Consider the following 18,417-nt stretch of genomic DNA (forward strand, 5'->3'; position numbering starts at 1 on the left):
GGGACTAACTCTTTACATTATGCTGCTCTCATATATTAGGTGGTAAATACCTTTAAAGGGAATTTGTCAGCACGTTCCCTCCCCCCAATCAGCTGTTCTCTATGTCTGGGGGCGGAAATGCTCAATTGCGGAGCTGCTCCGTCTTCTGATAGTGGCCATTGCAGTCAACTGCACATCTGCCTCCTATTGATTGGAATAGGAGGCACATGTTCAGTACCCTGCCGCGGCCACTATCAGAAGACGGAGCAGGGCCGCAATTGAGCATTTCCATGATAGATGGGGAGTGCCAGGTGTCGGACTCAGGCCAATCAACCATTGATGACCTATCCAAAGAATAAGTAATCAATGATAAAGTTTGGACAACCTCTTTAAGTCATTCAGGCATTAATTCAGCATGCCTGAGAAAGTGTGATAGCTGTCACCATGACCCATACATAGTGACAGACGTCCTACCTGCAAACATACCCAGTACACAGTGATATCCTCACAGTATGAATAGGTCTTTATATTTATGCTGGGAGATGTCAATCACTCTGTCCTGGGTGTGTTTCAATGACTTTGACATTCTGATGCAACACTCCAATGAGTCAGGGTAACTGATTATCATACAAGTCACGATTAACTGATGAAAGATGCCCAAATGGACAGCTTTCATGCATGTCCATGATGACGTTTAGTATTTAATTACCTGCAGCAGCATGGCTTCTGCTTCAATAGCAAAATTCTGCAGACAGGTTCCCTTTAAAGCCACTTTCACACATCCTAATATTATCGGTAGTAGAAAAAAACAGTACCGGTGCTATTCGTGTGACACATACCGGCGTCTGGGAAAAAGCAGTACAGTTAACGCTTTTCCACGGCGTTGGATGCCGAATCCAACTGTCATCATTGTTGTCTGGTCTACCTGCGATCAGCGAGACCAGTCGTTGCTAATGACAGTTGTAGTCAGCACTGCCATCTGTGTATCGCAAGTATTAGGGTACGTTCACACAGGACTTTTTTGCTGCTTTTTTTTGCTGCTTTTTTTATGCTAATTTTCAGCTGCTTTTTACAGTACCAGTAAAGCCTATGAGATTTCAGAAATCTCATGCACACACGTTGGTTTTTTGTTTGGTCAGTTTTTTCTGCTTTGCTGCTTTTTTTGGACATAGGGCATGTCACTTCTTTCAGCGTTTTTGCAGCGTTTTTTTCACCCATTGACTTGAATGAGTGATGAAAAAAACGCTGCAAAAACGCTGAAAAAACGCATGTAGCATTATTTGCTGCGTTTTTTGTGCAGAAAATCATGGCCAGCAGGAAGGGATCTCACAGCCAAGAGCTTAGGGGTGTGGTTAGTGAGGTGTGAAGAGCCATTGTGAGGTGTGAAGAGCCATTGTGAGGTGTGAAGAGCCATTGTGAGGTGTCCTGATTGTGATCTATTGTGAGGGAGTTCCTGGTAATAAGGTGTGAAGAGCCATTGTGAGGTGTCCTAGCAGCTGAAAATTGGCATAAAAAAAGCAGCAAAAATCTGCAGCAAAAAAGTCCTGTGTGAACGTACCCAAAAAACGCACCAAAAACGCACCAAAAAAACGCACCTAAATTAGCATAAAAAAAAAGCAGCAAAAAAAAGCAGCAAAAAAGTCCTGTGTGAACGTACCCTTAAATTAAAAAAACGGTGTGGGAACCCCCTTATTTTTCCTAACCAGCTGAGGGAAAGCAGACAGCTGTGGCTGTTATTATTCTGGGAAGGGGCCAATAGCCAAGGTTCCCAGGCTATTAATAACAGCTCACAGCTGTCTGATAAGCATTTACTGGTTAGAAAAAAGGGGGACCCTCCAAAAAAAATTACATGGGGTTCCAACTATTTCTACTAACCAGCAAAGGCTAAACTGACAGCTGTGGGCTGATATCCATGGCCCATCCCAGCCCATTAATATTGGTCCCCTCCCAGACTAATAGCCTTCAGCCACCCTAGAAATGTTGCATGCATTAGATGCGTCAATTTGGCACTTAGCCTCGGCTCTTCCCACTTGCCCTGGTGCGTTGACAAGTGGGGTAATAGTTTTGGGGTTGATGTCAGCTGTTTTATGTCTGCTGACATCAAGCCCAGGTTTTAGTAATGGAGAGGTGTCTATTAGACACCCCGACTACTAACCCCACTAGTCAAAATTAATAAAGAGACAGAGAAAAGTCATTTAATTGTACAAATCACTCCCCGACCCTCATTCACTCTCCGACAAATCACTCTCCATTACCCGCTTCTACCCATTTATTAACCTAAAACTAAAAAATCTACGTAATCCTCACCTGTCCGCCATTAATCCATAATGAGGTCCCACTACGATCCCCAACTCTGCTACATCCAGATGGTGTGGTGAGTGGTGACATCAGTAACATGACCGCTCACGGCGTCAGCCAGAACACACTGAGCTTAGCGTCAGAACATGGTTGCAGTGACGAGTGATGTCGTCATTAAGGTTACAAGCAGAGATTCTCATGGCAAATTTAAATGGGTCTACATGTGTAAGTGTCTACGGTACGTGTGAAAACTGCCACTAACATACTGGAGATACTAAGTCGAAGATCTATTCAATATTGGATGCGGTTCTGGTGACAGATCCCCTTTAACCGCACCAAAAAACTGTGATATTAAATTTAGCTGCAATAAAATCTGACTTCTCACCAACAACTATGCTTTTTTCGGAGGCTCTTATTAGGCTATATTGATAACCTATCCAAATGATAGTTTTAATGGTTCAGAATAGGTCTAGCCTACGAGGCCAACTGATTAAGATTAGAGTTGCGCACGCCACTCTTCATGAAGGAGCTCGCTGAAGAATAATGTGCCTAATTCATTAGGCAGCAAACACCCTTTACTGAATTAAGTGCATTTGTTAGACGGCATGCGCTGCTGCCAGAAATGTACTCCAGCCACGAAATGGAAAATTTTGGAGAAAGTTACGCATCTAAAGTGGCGCACCCACACCATGTCCATGTGCCGACCATACTGGTGTAGCTGGCCGAAACTGCTGTATAACTGCCAAATGTTGCAATATTTTTGCTCAACTTCTGAACTGAGCAAGAGTATTCTGACTTATTAAGGTGTTTTACGCTAGAATTCTGGCATAATCACCTTAATAAATCGACACCTAGATGTATCATTAATATATAACAGACCAAGTAGAATCATTATAGGAGTAGAAAGTTTTGGCAACATGTGTAACCCAAATTTAAGCTAGTCAAGAAAAGGGCGAGAACATGGACCTACAAAATACCTAGAGTTTTCTGCTATCTTTCCGCAGTGGGAAGCCTTCACAGTTCCGGAGCTACAAAACTTCTTGCTGATTTTGAACAAAGAAGAAAAGGAGAAAGTCCAGCAGGTCCAGAAGAAATATTCCACCTTTCGGCAGCATCTGCAGGAAGCCCTCACAGATGCCACCATGAAAGCTCTATAACTTCAAGTCTCCAATAGGGAGAATACGGATATTTTTTCCTCTTGGAAGTAGTACATCCACAGATCATATGCAGAAAAGGAAAACATTTGATGGTTTTGTTGAAGCCTACTTCCAAGGCATGAGACAAAAGAATGATTATTACAGGCTAAACGGTTTCTAGTGCCTTCGTTGGACACGTCTCAAGGCAAGAGTAATTTGCACTTTTTGACCCAAGTTTCCTGAACCAAAAAACAAACTCCAAAATCTCAGGGTCATAGCCTTTACAATGTATTTTATATTTACAAGAAAGTCAAGATTTCCCTGAGACCCACCTTGCAACAAGGCATCAGGAGCTTGGCGCGTCAGGTGAACGAGATGAAGAGCCATACTTTACCTTTTATGAAATGTCATGGTCTGATAAAGCCTTTTTAGCTGCAGGCCATGTCTTCTGCTCCGATTAAATACATGTACTATTTATTTATTTATTGCACACGGTGAAGTTATTCATTAGAAAGTGAGTAGTGAACTGCTTTAAGCCATTCTAATTGCTGAAAATTATGTCAGAATTTAGGAAACCCCTGTGGGGGGATGTAGCATTGGGGTGTATGCTTTAAAATAGGTTTAAGGGGAACCTGTCACCAGTTTTTTGCCACATAATCAAAGAGCAGCATAATGCAGAGACAGAGATCCTGATACCAGTGATACGTCACTTATTGGGCTGCTTAGTGTACTTTTAATAAAATCACTGTTTTATCAGCAGGAAATCATTAGAGGACTAGCAAACCTGCTGTCATGTAGTCCTCCATCTTCATGATCTCGATATAACTCCACCACCATCATTGGTTGGCAGCTTTCTGCCTATGCACCTTGTACACAGCTGCCAATCAGTGATGTGGGCGGAGTTATACAAAGCTCAGCATTCAGAGATCTGCAGCAGATAAAACTGGAGCAAGCAGCCCAGTAAGGGACACATCACTGGAATCAGGGTCTTCATAATGCTGCTCAGATGGGTTAGCAAAAACCTGGTGAAAGAGGACTATTATATTTTTTTACTGTGGGCCTAAGACTAACAAATAGGTAGTTAATAACTACCTACCTGCCTGTTCTGTCTAGCACAGTCACTGACTGCTCCTGCCGGCGATTCTGCGGACAACACACCGACAAATTCTCTTTCGCTCTGCTCTGTTGACAAGGTGGGATTGTTTATGTTACGCTGATTGACAGCTGGCTCCTCACTGTAAAATTGTGGGGAGGTGGCTCTCAATCAGCATGATGTCAGCAGTCACACCCCCTCTGCGCAGAGCAGAAGAAAAAGAGCTGCTTTGTTGATGTCCAGCAACAGAATTGCTAACTAGCTTTTTGGCTCATAGTAAAAAAAACATGGTCCTGAATAACCCCTTTAAGATGTTGTATGACAAAACTCAAGAGAAGTTCAGGTATTTTAATCGAAATGTGAAACTCAATAGAACTGGATACTCTGTTTACAAACTTGGAATATCGGAACGTTTTTATGTTATTACAAAGAAAAAAAAGCCTTACAGGTTGCAAATAGTTTTCATTTAGAAAAGGACTTTGATTTTACATAAATCATTACTTTGTTCCTTCAAAACAACTGCACAAGGAAATGTCACTGAATTCAGGTAAAACTAGTTTGCATTTGCCTTCCTTCAAGCTTTCTTAACCCCTTAACGACTGCTGATACGCCTTTTAACGGTAGCAGTTAAGGGTACTTATTCCTCAGCACCACTTTTTAATGGCACTGAGAAATAAGGTTATAGCGCCCCCCAGCGTTGGAAATTCTCTGGGGTCTCGGCTACCAGGGGTAGCTGAGACATCAGAGAAGATGATTCGGGTCAGTTTTTACTGTCCCCAGTGTTACGATCACGGTTATTCACGGAATAATGGTGACTGCAAGAAAAAAAGTCCAGTTTCCTATTTATTTCGCTCTCCTCTGATATGATCTAGCATATAAGAGGAGAGAGAAATGGGGTCCCCTGAGCCCCCCTTGGTAACTCTGGCACCTCCTGCATCGCCCCGGTGATGTCCTCCGGCCCCTTCTTCCGGGAAGAAAATGGAGGGCGCATGCGCAGTGCGACCGAGATCTGCCAGCCGGCACCCGGCAACAATAGGAGATTTTTCCTATTGGTAAATTTTGATCACTGTGCTAGACCCCATCACAGTGATCAAAATAAAAAAAAATAGTAAATCAAACGCCCCTTTATCACCCCCTTGGTTAGGTAAAAATAATAAAATAAAAAAATGTATTTATTTCCATTTTTCCATTAGGATTGGGTTGGGGTTAGGGTTGGGGCTAGAGCGAGGGTTAGGATTGTGGTGATTGGGTTAGGGTGGTGTTGAGGTTAGGGTTATGATTGGGATTAGGATTGGAGTTAGAATTGGGGTTTCCATTGTTTAGGTACATCAGAGAGTCTCCAAACGCTACATGGCGCCCACAATTGATTCCAGCCAATTTTGCGTTCAAAAAGTCAAACCGTGCTCCCTCCCTTCTGAGCCCTGCCATGCGCCCAAATAGTGGCTTTCCTTCCACATTGCTTTAGTTCTCGTGAAACACCTGAAGGGTTAATAAACTTCTTGAATGTGGCCTTGCACACGCCTTGAGGGGTACAGTTTTTAGAATGGTGTCACTTTTGAGTATTTTTTGTCACATTGACACCCCCCCCCCCCAAACTCACTTCAAATGTGATGTGGTCCCTAAAAAAATGGTTTTGTAAATTTTGTTGGAAAAATGAGAAATCGCTGGTCAACTTTTAACCCTTATAAAGTCCTAACAAAAGAAATTATGTTTCCAAAATTGTGCTGATGTAAAGTAGACATGTGGGAAATGTTATTTATTAGCTATTTTGTGTGACATCACTCTCTGATTTAAGGGCACAAAAATTAAGCTTGAAAATTGCTACATTTTTGCCAAATTTCCGCTTTTTTCATAAATAAACAAGTCATATCGAAGAAATTTTACCACTACATTAAATACAATATGTCACGAAAAAACAATCTCAGAATCAGCGGGATCCGTTGAAGCGTTCCAGAGCTGTAACCTCATAAAGTGACAGTGGTCAGAATTGTAAAAATTGGCCTGGTCATTAAGCACAAAATTGGCTCTGTCACTAAGGGGTTAAAACAGAACAAGAACAACAAAAAGGAAGATATATTTGCAGACTTCACTCCTCCCCATAATGCCCCCAGAATAAAAATCCACTAAACTTTGCAATATTTTCTCTCTGGTGTGGATTAAAAGAATGTTTATAGGATATGTCAACCTATTTTGTTTTGCTTCTATGCATGCAAATCTTTGGCAAGAAATAATTTTTTTTAAAATTTTAAAATTAGGTTTCATTAAATATTTTGAACCGTTTAGCTTCTATAGCCATCTATTTATCAAAGAACATCACTGGTTGCAGTATGAGTTAACAGAGAAACCCTCAGGGAGCTCATTTTATGGCAGGATTTGTAAGGCCTTATCTTAATTCTCCTGAACTTGATTTATGACCACGTGAATAGTTGAGTCACAAGCGTCCATATCCCTAATGATCCAGGAAGTAAAACAAAGCATTAGAAAAAGTTAATAATCACAATATTTACTAATTGATATTGTAAATTAACATGCGCCAGTCAGCCAGCCCCCTTCCCTATCTCTGCAGAGAAAGGGGCCGACTTAGCTACTGAAATACGGCAGTCAGCCAGCCCCCTTCATACATGTCACCAACGCTGGAAGGGAAGGAAACGCTTTACGGTGTTGAAGCAAAGACAGACAAACAGGCAATCCCTGCTGTCGAACAGCTGCACGACATGAGCATATTATTCGAGCATGCCGTAGACACTCGTTTAAGTAATTTAACTATTAAGTTAAGTTAACTATGAAGTTCCCGATTCATCACTTGTGACTCATTGATTGCCCTTTTCCTTTTTAGTCTTGTGGTATTCGCTGATGTATTTTGTGCCAAATTCTTTAAAATGGCGCATCGCGGTTCATGAATTTTGTGCACAATCAATGCTCTTCATTTTTGTTTTGAATTTGTTTGTTTTTTTAATTACTTTTTAGCTAAAAAGTCATACAATCTTTTAAAAAGTCACATCTGCTGCAATCAAAGTTTCATCATATTAAATAGCACTGTGCACTTACAATTGCTCATTTTGCCTTTCTACTCAGCTAATTCTTCTCTTTTCCCTGCTCTATGCAGGAGCAGAAAGTGTCTTGTTCTGCAGAAATCACAGATTTTTGCAGTGATTATGATTTATAGGGCTCATACTTACTTGCGCGAGAGTCGGATGAGTCTCGCATGTTAATACCCAGCGCTGCTGCCGGCACTCAGATCGGAGCGTGCGGCCGCATAGGAAAACATGCAGCCGCTTGCTCCGCTCCTCTGTGCTAGGTGCAGGGCCGGGTATTGCCGTGCGAGACTCATCCGTGTCTCGTGCAAGTGAGTATGAGCCCATACAGGAAAAATGTACCTCCTGTTCCTACATAGAGCTTAGAAGGGTTCAGCTAGTTCGTTTTTAATCACGGGATTGTCATAGACCTAATGGAAAATAGAAGAATTAGCTGGGCAGAAAGGCAAAATGAGCAATTGTAAGTACACAGTGCTATATGATGACTGTAATATATTAAGAGGATACAAATTTTAATTGGAGGTGGAGTGCTTCTTTAAAAAAAGAAAAAGTGCTTAAAAAGTAAAACATCTAAAGAAAAATGTGCATATACAAAAGCCACTAAAAAAGGAGCAATTTACAGCAGGAAAGAGGAAAAACAGCAATGATGACTTGAAGCCGAAATTTTGATAAGTTACATAATAATAGGCAACACACATATCCAAATTCTTTAGCCTACCCCAGATTTCAGTACGGACGCCTGACTGTGTCACTTAATAAAGTTAGTGGATATGGTCACGAGACAGGATATAGGGGCGCTGTCTCCGTTTCTGAAGTTGTATCGTGCAGCTTGGACTACATGATGCCGCATCCAGAAAAAGAGGACTTAAGCACACTAACCTCCAGGAAACCTGGCAACTCTTGTCCCTATATATCGCGCATTGTCCTAAACTATCCAGCTTCCCGATGAGAGGGCCATAGGATCTATATTGATGGACTATTAATTAACACATTAGAGAATTACAGAAAAAAATGGCGACGCACCACTTAATGAGCACAAGTGTTGGACTATCGGGTACATTCCTGCAAATCTAGATGGTGACTATATTGTCCCGTAAAAGGGTTTTGGATCATTAGGGGTCATTTTACTGCATACAGCTGAGGACATAAGCTAAAGATAGTGAGCGCTATACTTTTTTTTTCTATTTTGAAAAATCTTTTTGGCTACAGCTGATAGGTCATTACTACTTCTGTAAGTTATGAAAATTGCATCTAGAACTATATTCTTGCTATTTCCGTTACATTTAAAGTGTACCTGTCATGTTAATGGACATGTAATAATAATGCACAATAGTATATAGCACATAATATCTGAGCTAGTCTTTCACTAGTGATGCTCCCAGGTGGGGTTAGAACCGCACAGCTAATCTATTCTACTATGAAAGTGCAGCAGAGCACTGAAAATAACAAGTCAGTGGATTAAAATAACAGTCATAGGTAGATCCATAGATGAAAAATGTGTAGAAGCTATCCCTACTGAGTGCTGGGCTACTGTGTCCTACAATGGTTCTGTCCAGGCGAATGTCAGCCAAACCTGAGGATACTGACAGGTGTGGTAGACAGACGGCCCCCAGCATATAACGTTGGGGGACATAAGGATTCCGGCTCTCTGTGCACTGCCGATTCTTTACTTCTCTATGAGATAAGCCACCAGTAGAGATGATAGGCAGCAGCCGTCTCATAGAGAACTAAGGAGCACTTGGCGTTCTTGTGAATACAAGAGTTGGCCAAGATGGCTGTAGGCTGAACAGTGGTTAGGCGGCCATCTAAAGTGTATGGGGGACTTTACTTCATACATGTAAGGACCGGCCTCCTCTGTGCACCTCACCTACATTTAGGATGACGATTCATAGTCCTGATGGTGGAACAACTGGGAGTCCCAGAGGTCAGATGGGGATAACTTTTTGGGCAAAAACCCCTTTAATTTCAGGAATAGGCTCAATATTCTTGCCATAAACATGACATATATGAACTCTCAACTCCATCTTGTCAATAAGAATCCCCAAGCTTCATCACAGATCCAGGGTAGGAAGATTTACAAAGAGGGCGATATTTATAGATTACTCCAAAAGGACCCATTATCTAAATTGTGAGAGTCTATTCCAATATACCATGCACAATGGAAAGCTAAACAGCACGCGCCAAAAGGTGGTTTGGATACCAAAGCCAAAATCTGCCGATCTCTCACCCTAATTTAAGACATCTGCTATTGACTTAGCACAGCTGCAGAAATAATCCTGTTTCACCGTCATGGGAGTGGAGAATAAGGAGCCGCGGACTAAATAGTACATTGTTCTATATGCTGGAATGGTGCTGATCTGCGGCAATGTGTTACCTAGATGTGGGCTTACGCTCCAGTGACCGTGACATTGCTGGTAGTGCCTTGCTTCATGCGGCCGTGTGTCTGCCGGCACCCATCAGAGTCCGGTGCCAAGTGATAATGTCCTTACTACTGTATGAACATTGTGTTCTTTGCTGCTGCTGGTTTTGATTTTTTTTTGGGTGGGTGGGGGAGGGGAAATTAGTCTGAAAGTATATAAAGAGTATAGAGATTACCAGTGTAATGTAATCTACATAGAAGTATATTAAAACTGTTTTACGCAAACCTTGCTGGCTGATGTGATATTGTATGGGATGCAGTGGAATGACATATGTCATATGTATTAGCAATCAGAAGAAAGTTCCGGTAGTGCGCAGAATAGAGAATTGTGTCTCCTGGAAAAGACAAAATTACTTGTTCATTAACCACTTCATGATGGGAACATTCTCCCTTAGTGACCAGTCGCATGGGATTTGGTAATGCATTATTTGTGGGCAGGGATTCATTTCTGTACCATTTGTATACAGATATATTGCTTACATGGGGAAATACCCTTAACAATTTTACTACCAATTTTTAATGTGTCCCCAAAATTGGGTCTTTCATTACATTTGCTTATTTATTCCTTTTATTCTGAAATGAAAAGTGGGAAAATTCGGTCACAGTTTGTGGGTCTATTTTCCTATTACAGTAATATCTGTACTTTTTTATGCCGAGAATTCCCAGAGACATCAAAAAACCTTTCTGAAAAAAACTAAAGGAGCCAAGTATGACTTGATAATTGTAAGTGGTGCAGTCGTGGTTAGCCATTTATTTTTTATTTTTTTACTGATGTGACTTGCTGAGGTTAAAAGTAATGATAACCTAACGTGCTTGGATAAGGTGTTATCTGAGCATGCTCGTGTGCTAACCGAGTGTCTTCAGTGTGATCGAAAAATATGTTAGAGTCCCGGTGGCTGCATGTCTCATGGCTGTTCAACAGCTGCAACACATGCAGGGATTTCCTAGTGGCTATGCAATCCCTGCATGTGTTGTGGATGTCGAACAGTCACGAGACATGCAGCCGCGGGGACTCAAACAAATTTTTCGAGAACGCCGAAGACACTCGGTTAGCCCACGAGCACGCTCGGATACCACCTTATCAAAGCACGTTCACTCATCACTAGTTAAAAGTAACAAATTCAGCTATGCTTATCCACTGCAGCTCCCAATCTTTGTTGTGAATTGATACGTCAAGGTCACATAAGACCGCTGCAGCCAATCACTAAGTTCAGCACTGTTGACAAATCAGATGGAACAAGAGAGCTAAGCCTAGTAACTGGCTGCAGTGGTCACATGCTGTAGTCGTGATGTCACCACAGCAACCTGTCAACAAAGACCAGGGGCAGCAAAAAACGCAGCGCTGCAGCAGCATGAGTAGCAGAGTTTATAAAATGTAACCACAGTAAGCCCAATCAATGGAAAAAAAAATCTTGAAAAACCCTCTAAGGCAGGATTCCCAGGGTAAGGCATCAGCATTAAGACCTGATTAGTCCTCACTAACATGGGGTGAGGGTCTCTGGCATATTTGGTGTAATTTGTAGAGGGGCGGCCATTTTAAAGCACTTACAAAAATGTCACAGATCCAAGAAAAAGGAGAATAAAATCAGCTAATGATGAACTGCACAATAAGGTCACGCACTATTTATCTCTTACAACAGAGAGCTTTTGAGGAACGACTTAACAAAAGTCACGCTTTGGGAGGAACCCCCTTCTCAAGGTCAGTAAAGAAGAACAACAAATCCAAGCTCATGCTCTGTCCAAAAGAAAAATAGAATCAGATAATATATATTTACTCTGCCGGTAAATGTATTTTATATCCTATGTTACATAAAAAGCTTCTCAGATACTTTGCTTTAGGGCTTTTTGCACCAATTTTCAGTTCTGCAATCTAGAAACGATCCTAAGTAGGCTAGATTGGATGGGGGATCATAAGTGGCGGCATATACCTGAAGATGTAGAGTACTAAATGTCGTTACCAAGTCAGTGACACAGAATTTGGAAGTACTAGTGTGATCCATTGTACTTTTCAGAAGTCCTTTGGTGGAGATGTCTTTTTGCCCATGATTCTGCAGGTCCAAGAGGGTTTTCAGCCACTGCAGACAGGAGAATAAGCCTAATGCATCCTAATTAGTGATGAGCGAACGTGTTGGGCTAAGGTCCTATCAGAGAATGCTCGGGGGCTAACAAACAGGCAATCTATGCATGTGCTGTGGCTGTCAGACAGCTGTGAAACACGCAGCCGCGGGGACTAGAACAGATTTTTCGTGCACGCCGAAGACACTCGGTTAGCACCAGAGACCTTATCCGAGCACGTTCACTAATCCCAATACTAGTAGCGGCCCTGTGCTTACTTGTGGCTGCTTATCTACTGGGCACTTTATTAATATCACATTTTTTCCTATCTAGCCCTCATCCACAGATTCATCCAAAACAAAGAAGCTTCGATTTCATTTCTTCTTGCCAGATTTGCCCGACAGCTCTAATCCATGGACATACTTCCGAGGAATCTTAAAATATTCTAAAAAGGAAAATAGAAAAAATTGTATTTTTAACTGTATGGTCATCACAACAAAGGCAACGTTTCAATCATATCCTTGTATTCTACAATATTCCATTGGTGGGACCTAGCTTTGCTGTTATATACTAATCACCGTACTGTCTAGGTGTATTTATAAACTGTGAGAACATCAAGTAGAAAGAGGTCTATGTCTTATACATCCAACCATGTGGACGTTTGGTACTTAAAGGGAATATGTCAGCATGTTTTGATGTGTAATCCAAGAGCAGCATCATGTATGGGGCTGAGAGGCTGATTCGAGCCACTTACTAGGCTGTTTGTTACCGTTAAAATCAGTGTTTTATCAGCAGGAGATTATCACTACAGGACTAGGTGTCTTGTGCCTCCTAGTCAACATCTTCATGTAAGCACGCCCCCACCACTGGTTAGCAGCATTCTGCCTATGCAGAGCGTACACAGAAAACCTACAATCAGTGATGTGGGCGGGGATATACACAGCTCAGCATTCTGAGCACTGCTAGATCTGCAGCATAGAAAACAGTGATTGTATAAAAATAATAGCATGCAGAATAGAAAGTGACATCACTGGAATTAGCGTTTCAGCCCCTACATAACGCTGCTCTCAGATTACATAGTAAAAGCCTGTTGACAGATTCCCTTTAAAGTGGCACCAAACTTCTTTGCTGAAAAAGGTAGTAAAAGACAAGATAAAACAAACCTTAATGATCACAAGTGACAATTCAAAGTCGATATTCTCAACAATGGAATATCTATGTAAATGAGGCTGCAAGTGCACACTACTACTACTGCACTGATCCACCCCTATTGGCTTGATTGACATCAGTCCAGTGAGGCTGATGACAGTGATGTAGCAGTGATGGACCGACCGGTAACAAGGAGGATTGGGGCATATGCCGGAATCAGCCCACCCTATGTGCACTTTCATTTCCATAAAGATTCAAGCATGACCTTCTCATGAATAGTCCAAATAATATCTTTCATTTGCAATTGCAGTTTGACAATAATGCTTACTGATTGTTTCCGTTAAGCAAAAATAACTTTCCATTGTGTGTATTAAATTCTGCTAGTCCATCTAGTTACTGCACAGCCATAGTACTCACCAAGGAGCAACTTTCCAATTTGTGACAACTGGTTTCCCTGAATCTGCACCTGGACTCTGTCTTTTGCTCCCGGAAGTGGGGTGCAGTTGGCACTGGCCTGGACCCTTTGTTGTAGCTGGCTGGCGAATGACGAGGGGTCTAAACCGTACAATTCCAGATTCCTGATCATGGTTACCTGCATCAAACAGGTCAATATGACGTCTGTATTACAATGTGCTAAAACAAAGACGATTGTACCTCTGGAAAAAAATGATTTGCTTGTGCCCAGAAATACGGCGCACTATTCTGTATCACATACCAAAATATTGTGTCGTAAGATCTAGAGAGGCAAAAGACCTCCATAATGCCAGCCAAAAGATGACTAATCTATTTTTGCTCAAAATTATGCATTAAAGTTGTATTCCATTTTTTAAATAATATAACCTATCCAATATTTAGATTGGTGTGGGTCCTAGCGCTTCTTGTGTCCCCCCGTAATTTGATGGTTTTTCTATCTTCGTCTTTTCAGTGCAATAGGTTTGGAAGGGAGCAGAAGAGTGCGCGTGTGACCGATCACTCCACTCAACCCCTCCTAGCAGTGGCCTCACAGATAGGGAGAAACGGGGGACATAATGGTCAAAGTGGATAGGATGATAATTTCTGTAGACTGGAATACCCCTTTATTAATCAGAGTACTAACAGCAGTAAGGTTTGTAGTGCTATAATACGTAGATAATAAATGGCAGAATATCTAATCCAATTTTATGTAATATACCAACACAAAGTAGCAAATGTAAAGGCAATGATACATGGTTTTCTAATTATTTTAAAAATATAAATCTTAAAATTGTGACATGAATTTGCATTCAGCGCTCTGTAGTCTGATAGCCCTGAATACAATCTTGAGTGACCCATTACCTCCAGTCACATAATTATTAAATTGAGTCTGTGTGTAATTTATTCTCAGTATAACAGCAGTTGTTCTGTGAAGGCATCAGAAGAAGTGTTAATGTTGGAGAACATTAGGGATCAAATAGCATAATGAAAACCAAGGAACACACCAGACAGGTCAGGGATAAAGCTGTTGAGAAGAGCAAAGCAGGGTTAGGGTATAAAAATATCCAATCTCTGAACATTTCACGGAGCACTGTTCAATCCATCATCCAACAAAGGGAGCATGGCATAACTACAAACCTATGGCCGACCACCTAAGCTGACATCTCAAGCATGGAGAGCACTTATTAGAGAACCAGTCAAGAGGCTCATGGTGACTCTGGAGGAGCTGCAGAGATCCACATCTCAGGTGGGAGAATCTGTGCACAGGACAACTATTAGGGCTCATACTCACATGCGAGAAACTCGGATGAGTCTCGCATGCCAATACCAGGAACTGCACCAGCACTCAGGAGCAGAGCGTGCGGCTGCATGTATTGCTACGCGGCCGCATGCTGGGTGCAGTGCCGGGTATTGACGTGTGAGACTCATCCGAGTTTCTCGCATGTGAGAATGAGCCCTCCACAAATATGGCCTTTATGGAAGAATGGCAAGAGGAAAGACATGTAGAGGACACAGCTAGCATGTGAAAAAAGGGGCTCTGGTCAGATGAGACCAAAGTAGAACTGTTTGGGCTAAATGCAACACACTATTCGAGGTGGAAAACTAACACTGAACATCACCCTGAAAACACCATCCCCACCATCAAACATGATGGTGGCAGCATCATGCTATGGGGATGATCTTCTTTGGCAAGGCCAGGGAAGCAGGTCAGAGTTGATGGCAAGATGGATGGAGCTAAATATAGGGCAGTCCTGAAGGAAACTTGTTAGAGGCTGCAAAAGACTTGAGACTGGGGAGTAGGTTCATCTTCATTACGGCAGGATAACGACCCTTAACATAATGGTAAAGCTACAATAGAGCAGTTTAGATCAAAGCATATCCATGTTTTCCTTTGAGAATCTACTGAAGACTTGAAAATTGCTGTTCACATGTTCTCCATCCAATCTCACAGACCTTGAGCTAGTTTGGAACGAAGAATCGGCAAAAATGTCAGCCTCTAGATGTGCAAAGCTGGTAGAGACAGACCCCAAAAGACTTGCAGCAGTAATTGCAGCGAAAGGTGGTCCAATAAAGTATTGACTCGGGGCTGAGAACAAATGCACATCACGATTTGCAGACTTATATTTTTAAAATATTTAGAAAACCATGTATCATTTCCTTTCAACTTCACATATACTTGGTACTTTGTGTTGGCATATCACAAAATTCCAATAAAATACATTTAAGTTTGTGGGTGTAACTACAAAAAATGTAGAAAAGTTCACAAGGTATGAATACTATTTCAAGGCATTATATATTTATACATAGCATATATGGCCAGGCCTGTATTTTTAAATAACTTTATTTCAGTTTTCACTCAAAATCACCTTTTTGTTTGAAGCCCTTTGTGCCACGCTGATTTCAATGGGTTCAATGTTCCCTTTCCGAATAACTGGAGCGCACCCAGGGAAGGTCACTTGATGTGAATGTTGCATTCTTTCTAAACACCTAGGGAAAAGCCATACACAAGATAGAGCTTAAAGGTCCCATAATTATACTCTCTATATATGTTAGGGGGATGGTGCCCTCACTAATCCAGAGAACGAGGCTATAAAGGGCCCCGTCTGAATGAAGAAGTCCTCATGCATGTGGACCTCTGCTCCATTTATTCACCATTCATATACCTACTGTGGGGAGGATGGCATTGCGAATGCAATGTCTATAATGAAGGGTTAAAAATGCATGGAAGAAAGTGAAGAAATGATTACACACCTAAAATATTGCCGATGAGGTCGCATTATAAACTATGCTGGAGTGGTTGTGTACAGAAGACCTTACATCGGAGTTTTCTTTATATAACCCGAGTACCTCCTCCAGTTGGCGCTACTCCACTGAGTATGGAGCAGCTTTTATTTTTCTTCTGTGTACTCTGCTAATAGACAACTGGGCGTATACCACAGAACTTCTCCATGGTGTTTGCTTTTTCTATTATAGAAGTTCTAATGTATACGCCCAGTTAGTTTTAGAGAAATCTTGCACTATTATTACTGGAGGGCACAAGTTTGGAACAAAAGAGAAAAAAAAAACCCAGCAAACTGTTCCAAAATCAGTGGAACAGCGACAATCGGAGAAGGTACTCAGTTTAAATTAAAAAAAATATATATATAATGACAGATTTTATTTAAAGGGAACTTGTCACCTGATTCATGCTGTCAAAACCACAGGCGGTATACAACAGGATCTAGCAGCCCGATTGCACCAGATATGCTTTCCTCTGAAATTCTCCATAGTTTCAGGGAAAATATGCTTTGAACATACGGCCATGGACAGTAGGAATAGATTAAACCAGCTCAGTGTAGCTCCTGGCCGGCTTCTCCCAGCAGCTGCTTTTACTATGGGAAAAATCTGTTAATCACCTGCTGCAGCGCTGGGAAGAGACGGCCTGATCTTTAAGTTATGTTCTCTCCGAAACCTCAGAGTGATTTACAGAAAAACAAACCTGGCTACATCATGCAGCCAGGCTCAGATTCAGGCTGCCTGCAGTTGGGCACCATGAATCAGATGGCAGGTTCCCTTAAAGTTACAACATGTGTTATAGTTTAGAATTAAATGTACAAATCTGAGGGTTTCAGAGATTACATTTCCCTGTAAGTCATTCTGGTTCTGAGAACTTGTTCTTATGACTTTACAAAGTAACAATTGTGTTCTTCTTTTCATAAATGCATAGTAGACAGGAAAAGAAAAAAAAACAACTTTGTAATAGATCTCATCAGAGAAATCTGCTTCTTTCTCCTCCTGGACTAATCATTTAGTCTCAATATTCTCAAGTCACAGGTAAGATCTGTCTTTAGAGAATACAGACTTTCCATTACTGAGAGAAGAGCTGGCAGTTGGTGCTCAGAAGCTTTTATGGAGCGTGAAGGAGCTGGAGACACAGACGTTATACAGACGGCCATCTGAAACAACACCATCAGTAAAGGTACCGTCACACTAAGCGACGCTGCAGCGATAGCGACAACGATGCCGATCGCTGCAGCGTCGCTGTTTGATCGCTGGAGAGCTGTCACACAGACCGCTCTCCAGCGACCAACGATGCCGAGGTCCCTGGGTAACCAGGGTAAACATCGGGTTACTAAGCGCAGGGCCGCGCTTAGTAACCCGATGTTTACCCTGGTTACCAGCGTAAAATGTAAAAAAAACAAACAGTACATACTTACATTCGCGTCCCCCGGCGTCCGCTTCCTGCACTGACTGAGCCCGGCCCTAACAGCAGAGCGGTGACGTCACCGCTGTGCTGTACTTTCACTTTCACTTTACGGCGCTCAGTCAGTGTGGGAAGCGGACGCCGGGGGACGCGAAGGTGAGTATGTAGTGTTTGGTTTTTTTACATTTTACACTGGTAACCAGGGTAAACATAGGGTTACTAAGCACGGCCCTGCGCTTAGTAACCCGATGTTTACCCTGGTTACCAGTGTAAAACATCGCTGGTATCGTTGCTTTTGGTGTCAAACACGGCGATACACGCCGATCTGACGACCAAATAAAGTTCTGAACTTTGTTCAACGACCAGCGATATCACAGCAGGATCCTGATCGCTGCTGCGTGTCAAACTAAACGATATCACTAGCCAGGACGCTGCAACGTCACGGATCGCTAGCGATATCGTTTAGTGTGACGGTACCTTTACTGAAAGCTGTATTCGCTGAAGACAGATATCACCACTGAATGCAGAAAGAAAGATCATTGCAGGAGGAACAAGAACATGTATTTGATGAGATTTATTACACTGTTACTTATTTTCATGTGTACTATTAAATAATG

General features: G+C 41.9%; 2 protein-coding genes across 4 annotated transcripts in view; one reads left to right on the forward strand and one right to left on the reverse strand.

Annotated features, from left to right (window-relative positions):
- Positions 1 to 5,651, forward strand: part of RASSF5 (Ras association domain family member 5) — a 176,242-nt gene extending 170,591 nt beyond the window's left edge. Inside the window, exon 6 of one of the 3 annotated variants that reach the window (XM_077295162.1) lies at positions 3,282 to 3,893. In XM_077295162.1, coding sequence (XP_077151277.1) covers positions 3,282 to 3,434 — 153 coding nt within the window. In that variant the 3' untranslated portion in view covers positions 3,435 to 3,893. Of the gene's footprint in view, positions 1 to 3,281 lie in introns of all 3 variants that reach the window. The other 2 variants (XM_077295163.1, XM_077295164.1) reach the window with 2 other exon arrangements.
- A 4,863-nt stretch (positions 5,652 to 10,514) lies between these two features.
- The window catches only part of EIF2D (eukaryotic translation initiation factor 2D), a 56,655-nt gene continuing 48,752 nt past the window's right edge, over positions 10,515 to 18,417 (reverse strand). The window contains exons 13-15 of the mRNA XM_077295161.1: positions 15,984 to 16,104; positions 13,582 to 13,756; positions 10,515 to 12,460 (exon numbers count right to left, since the gene is read on the reverse strand). Coding sequence (XP_077151276.1) covers positions 12,390 to 12,460; positions 13,582 to 13,756; positions 15,984 to 16,104 — 367 coding nt within the window. The 3' untranslated portion in view covers positions 10,515 to 12,389. The remainder of the gene's footprint in view (positions 12,461 to 13,581; positions 13,757 to 15,983; positions 16,105 to 18,417) is intronic.

This window comes from Ranitomeya variabilis, chromosome 3 (assembly GCF_051348905.1).
Source record: "Ranitomeya variabilis isolate aRanVar5 chromosome 3, aRanVar5.hap1, whole genome shotgun sequence".
NCBI classification, from domain to species: domain Eukaryota; kingdom Metazoa; phylum Chordata; class Amphibia; order Anura; family Dendrobatidae; genus Ranitomeya; species Ranitomeya variabilis.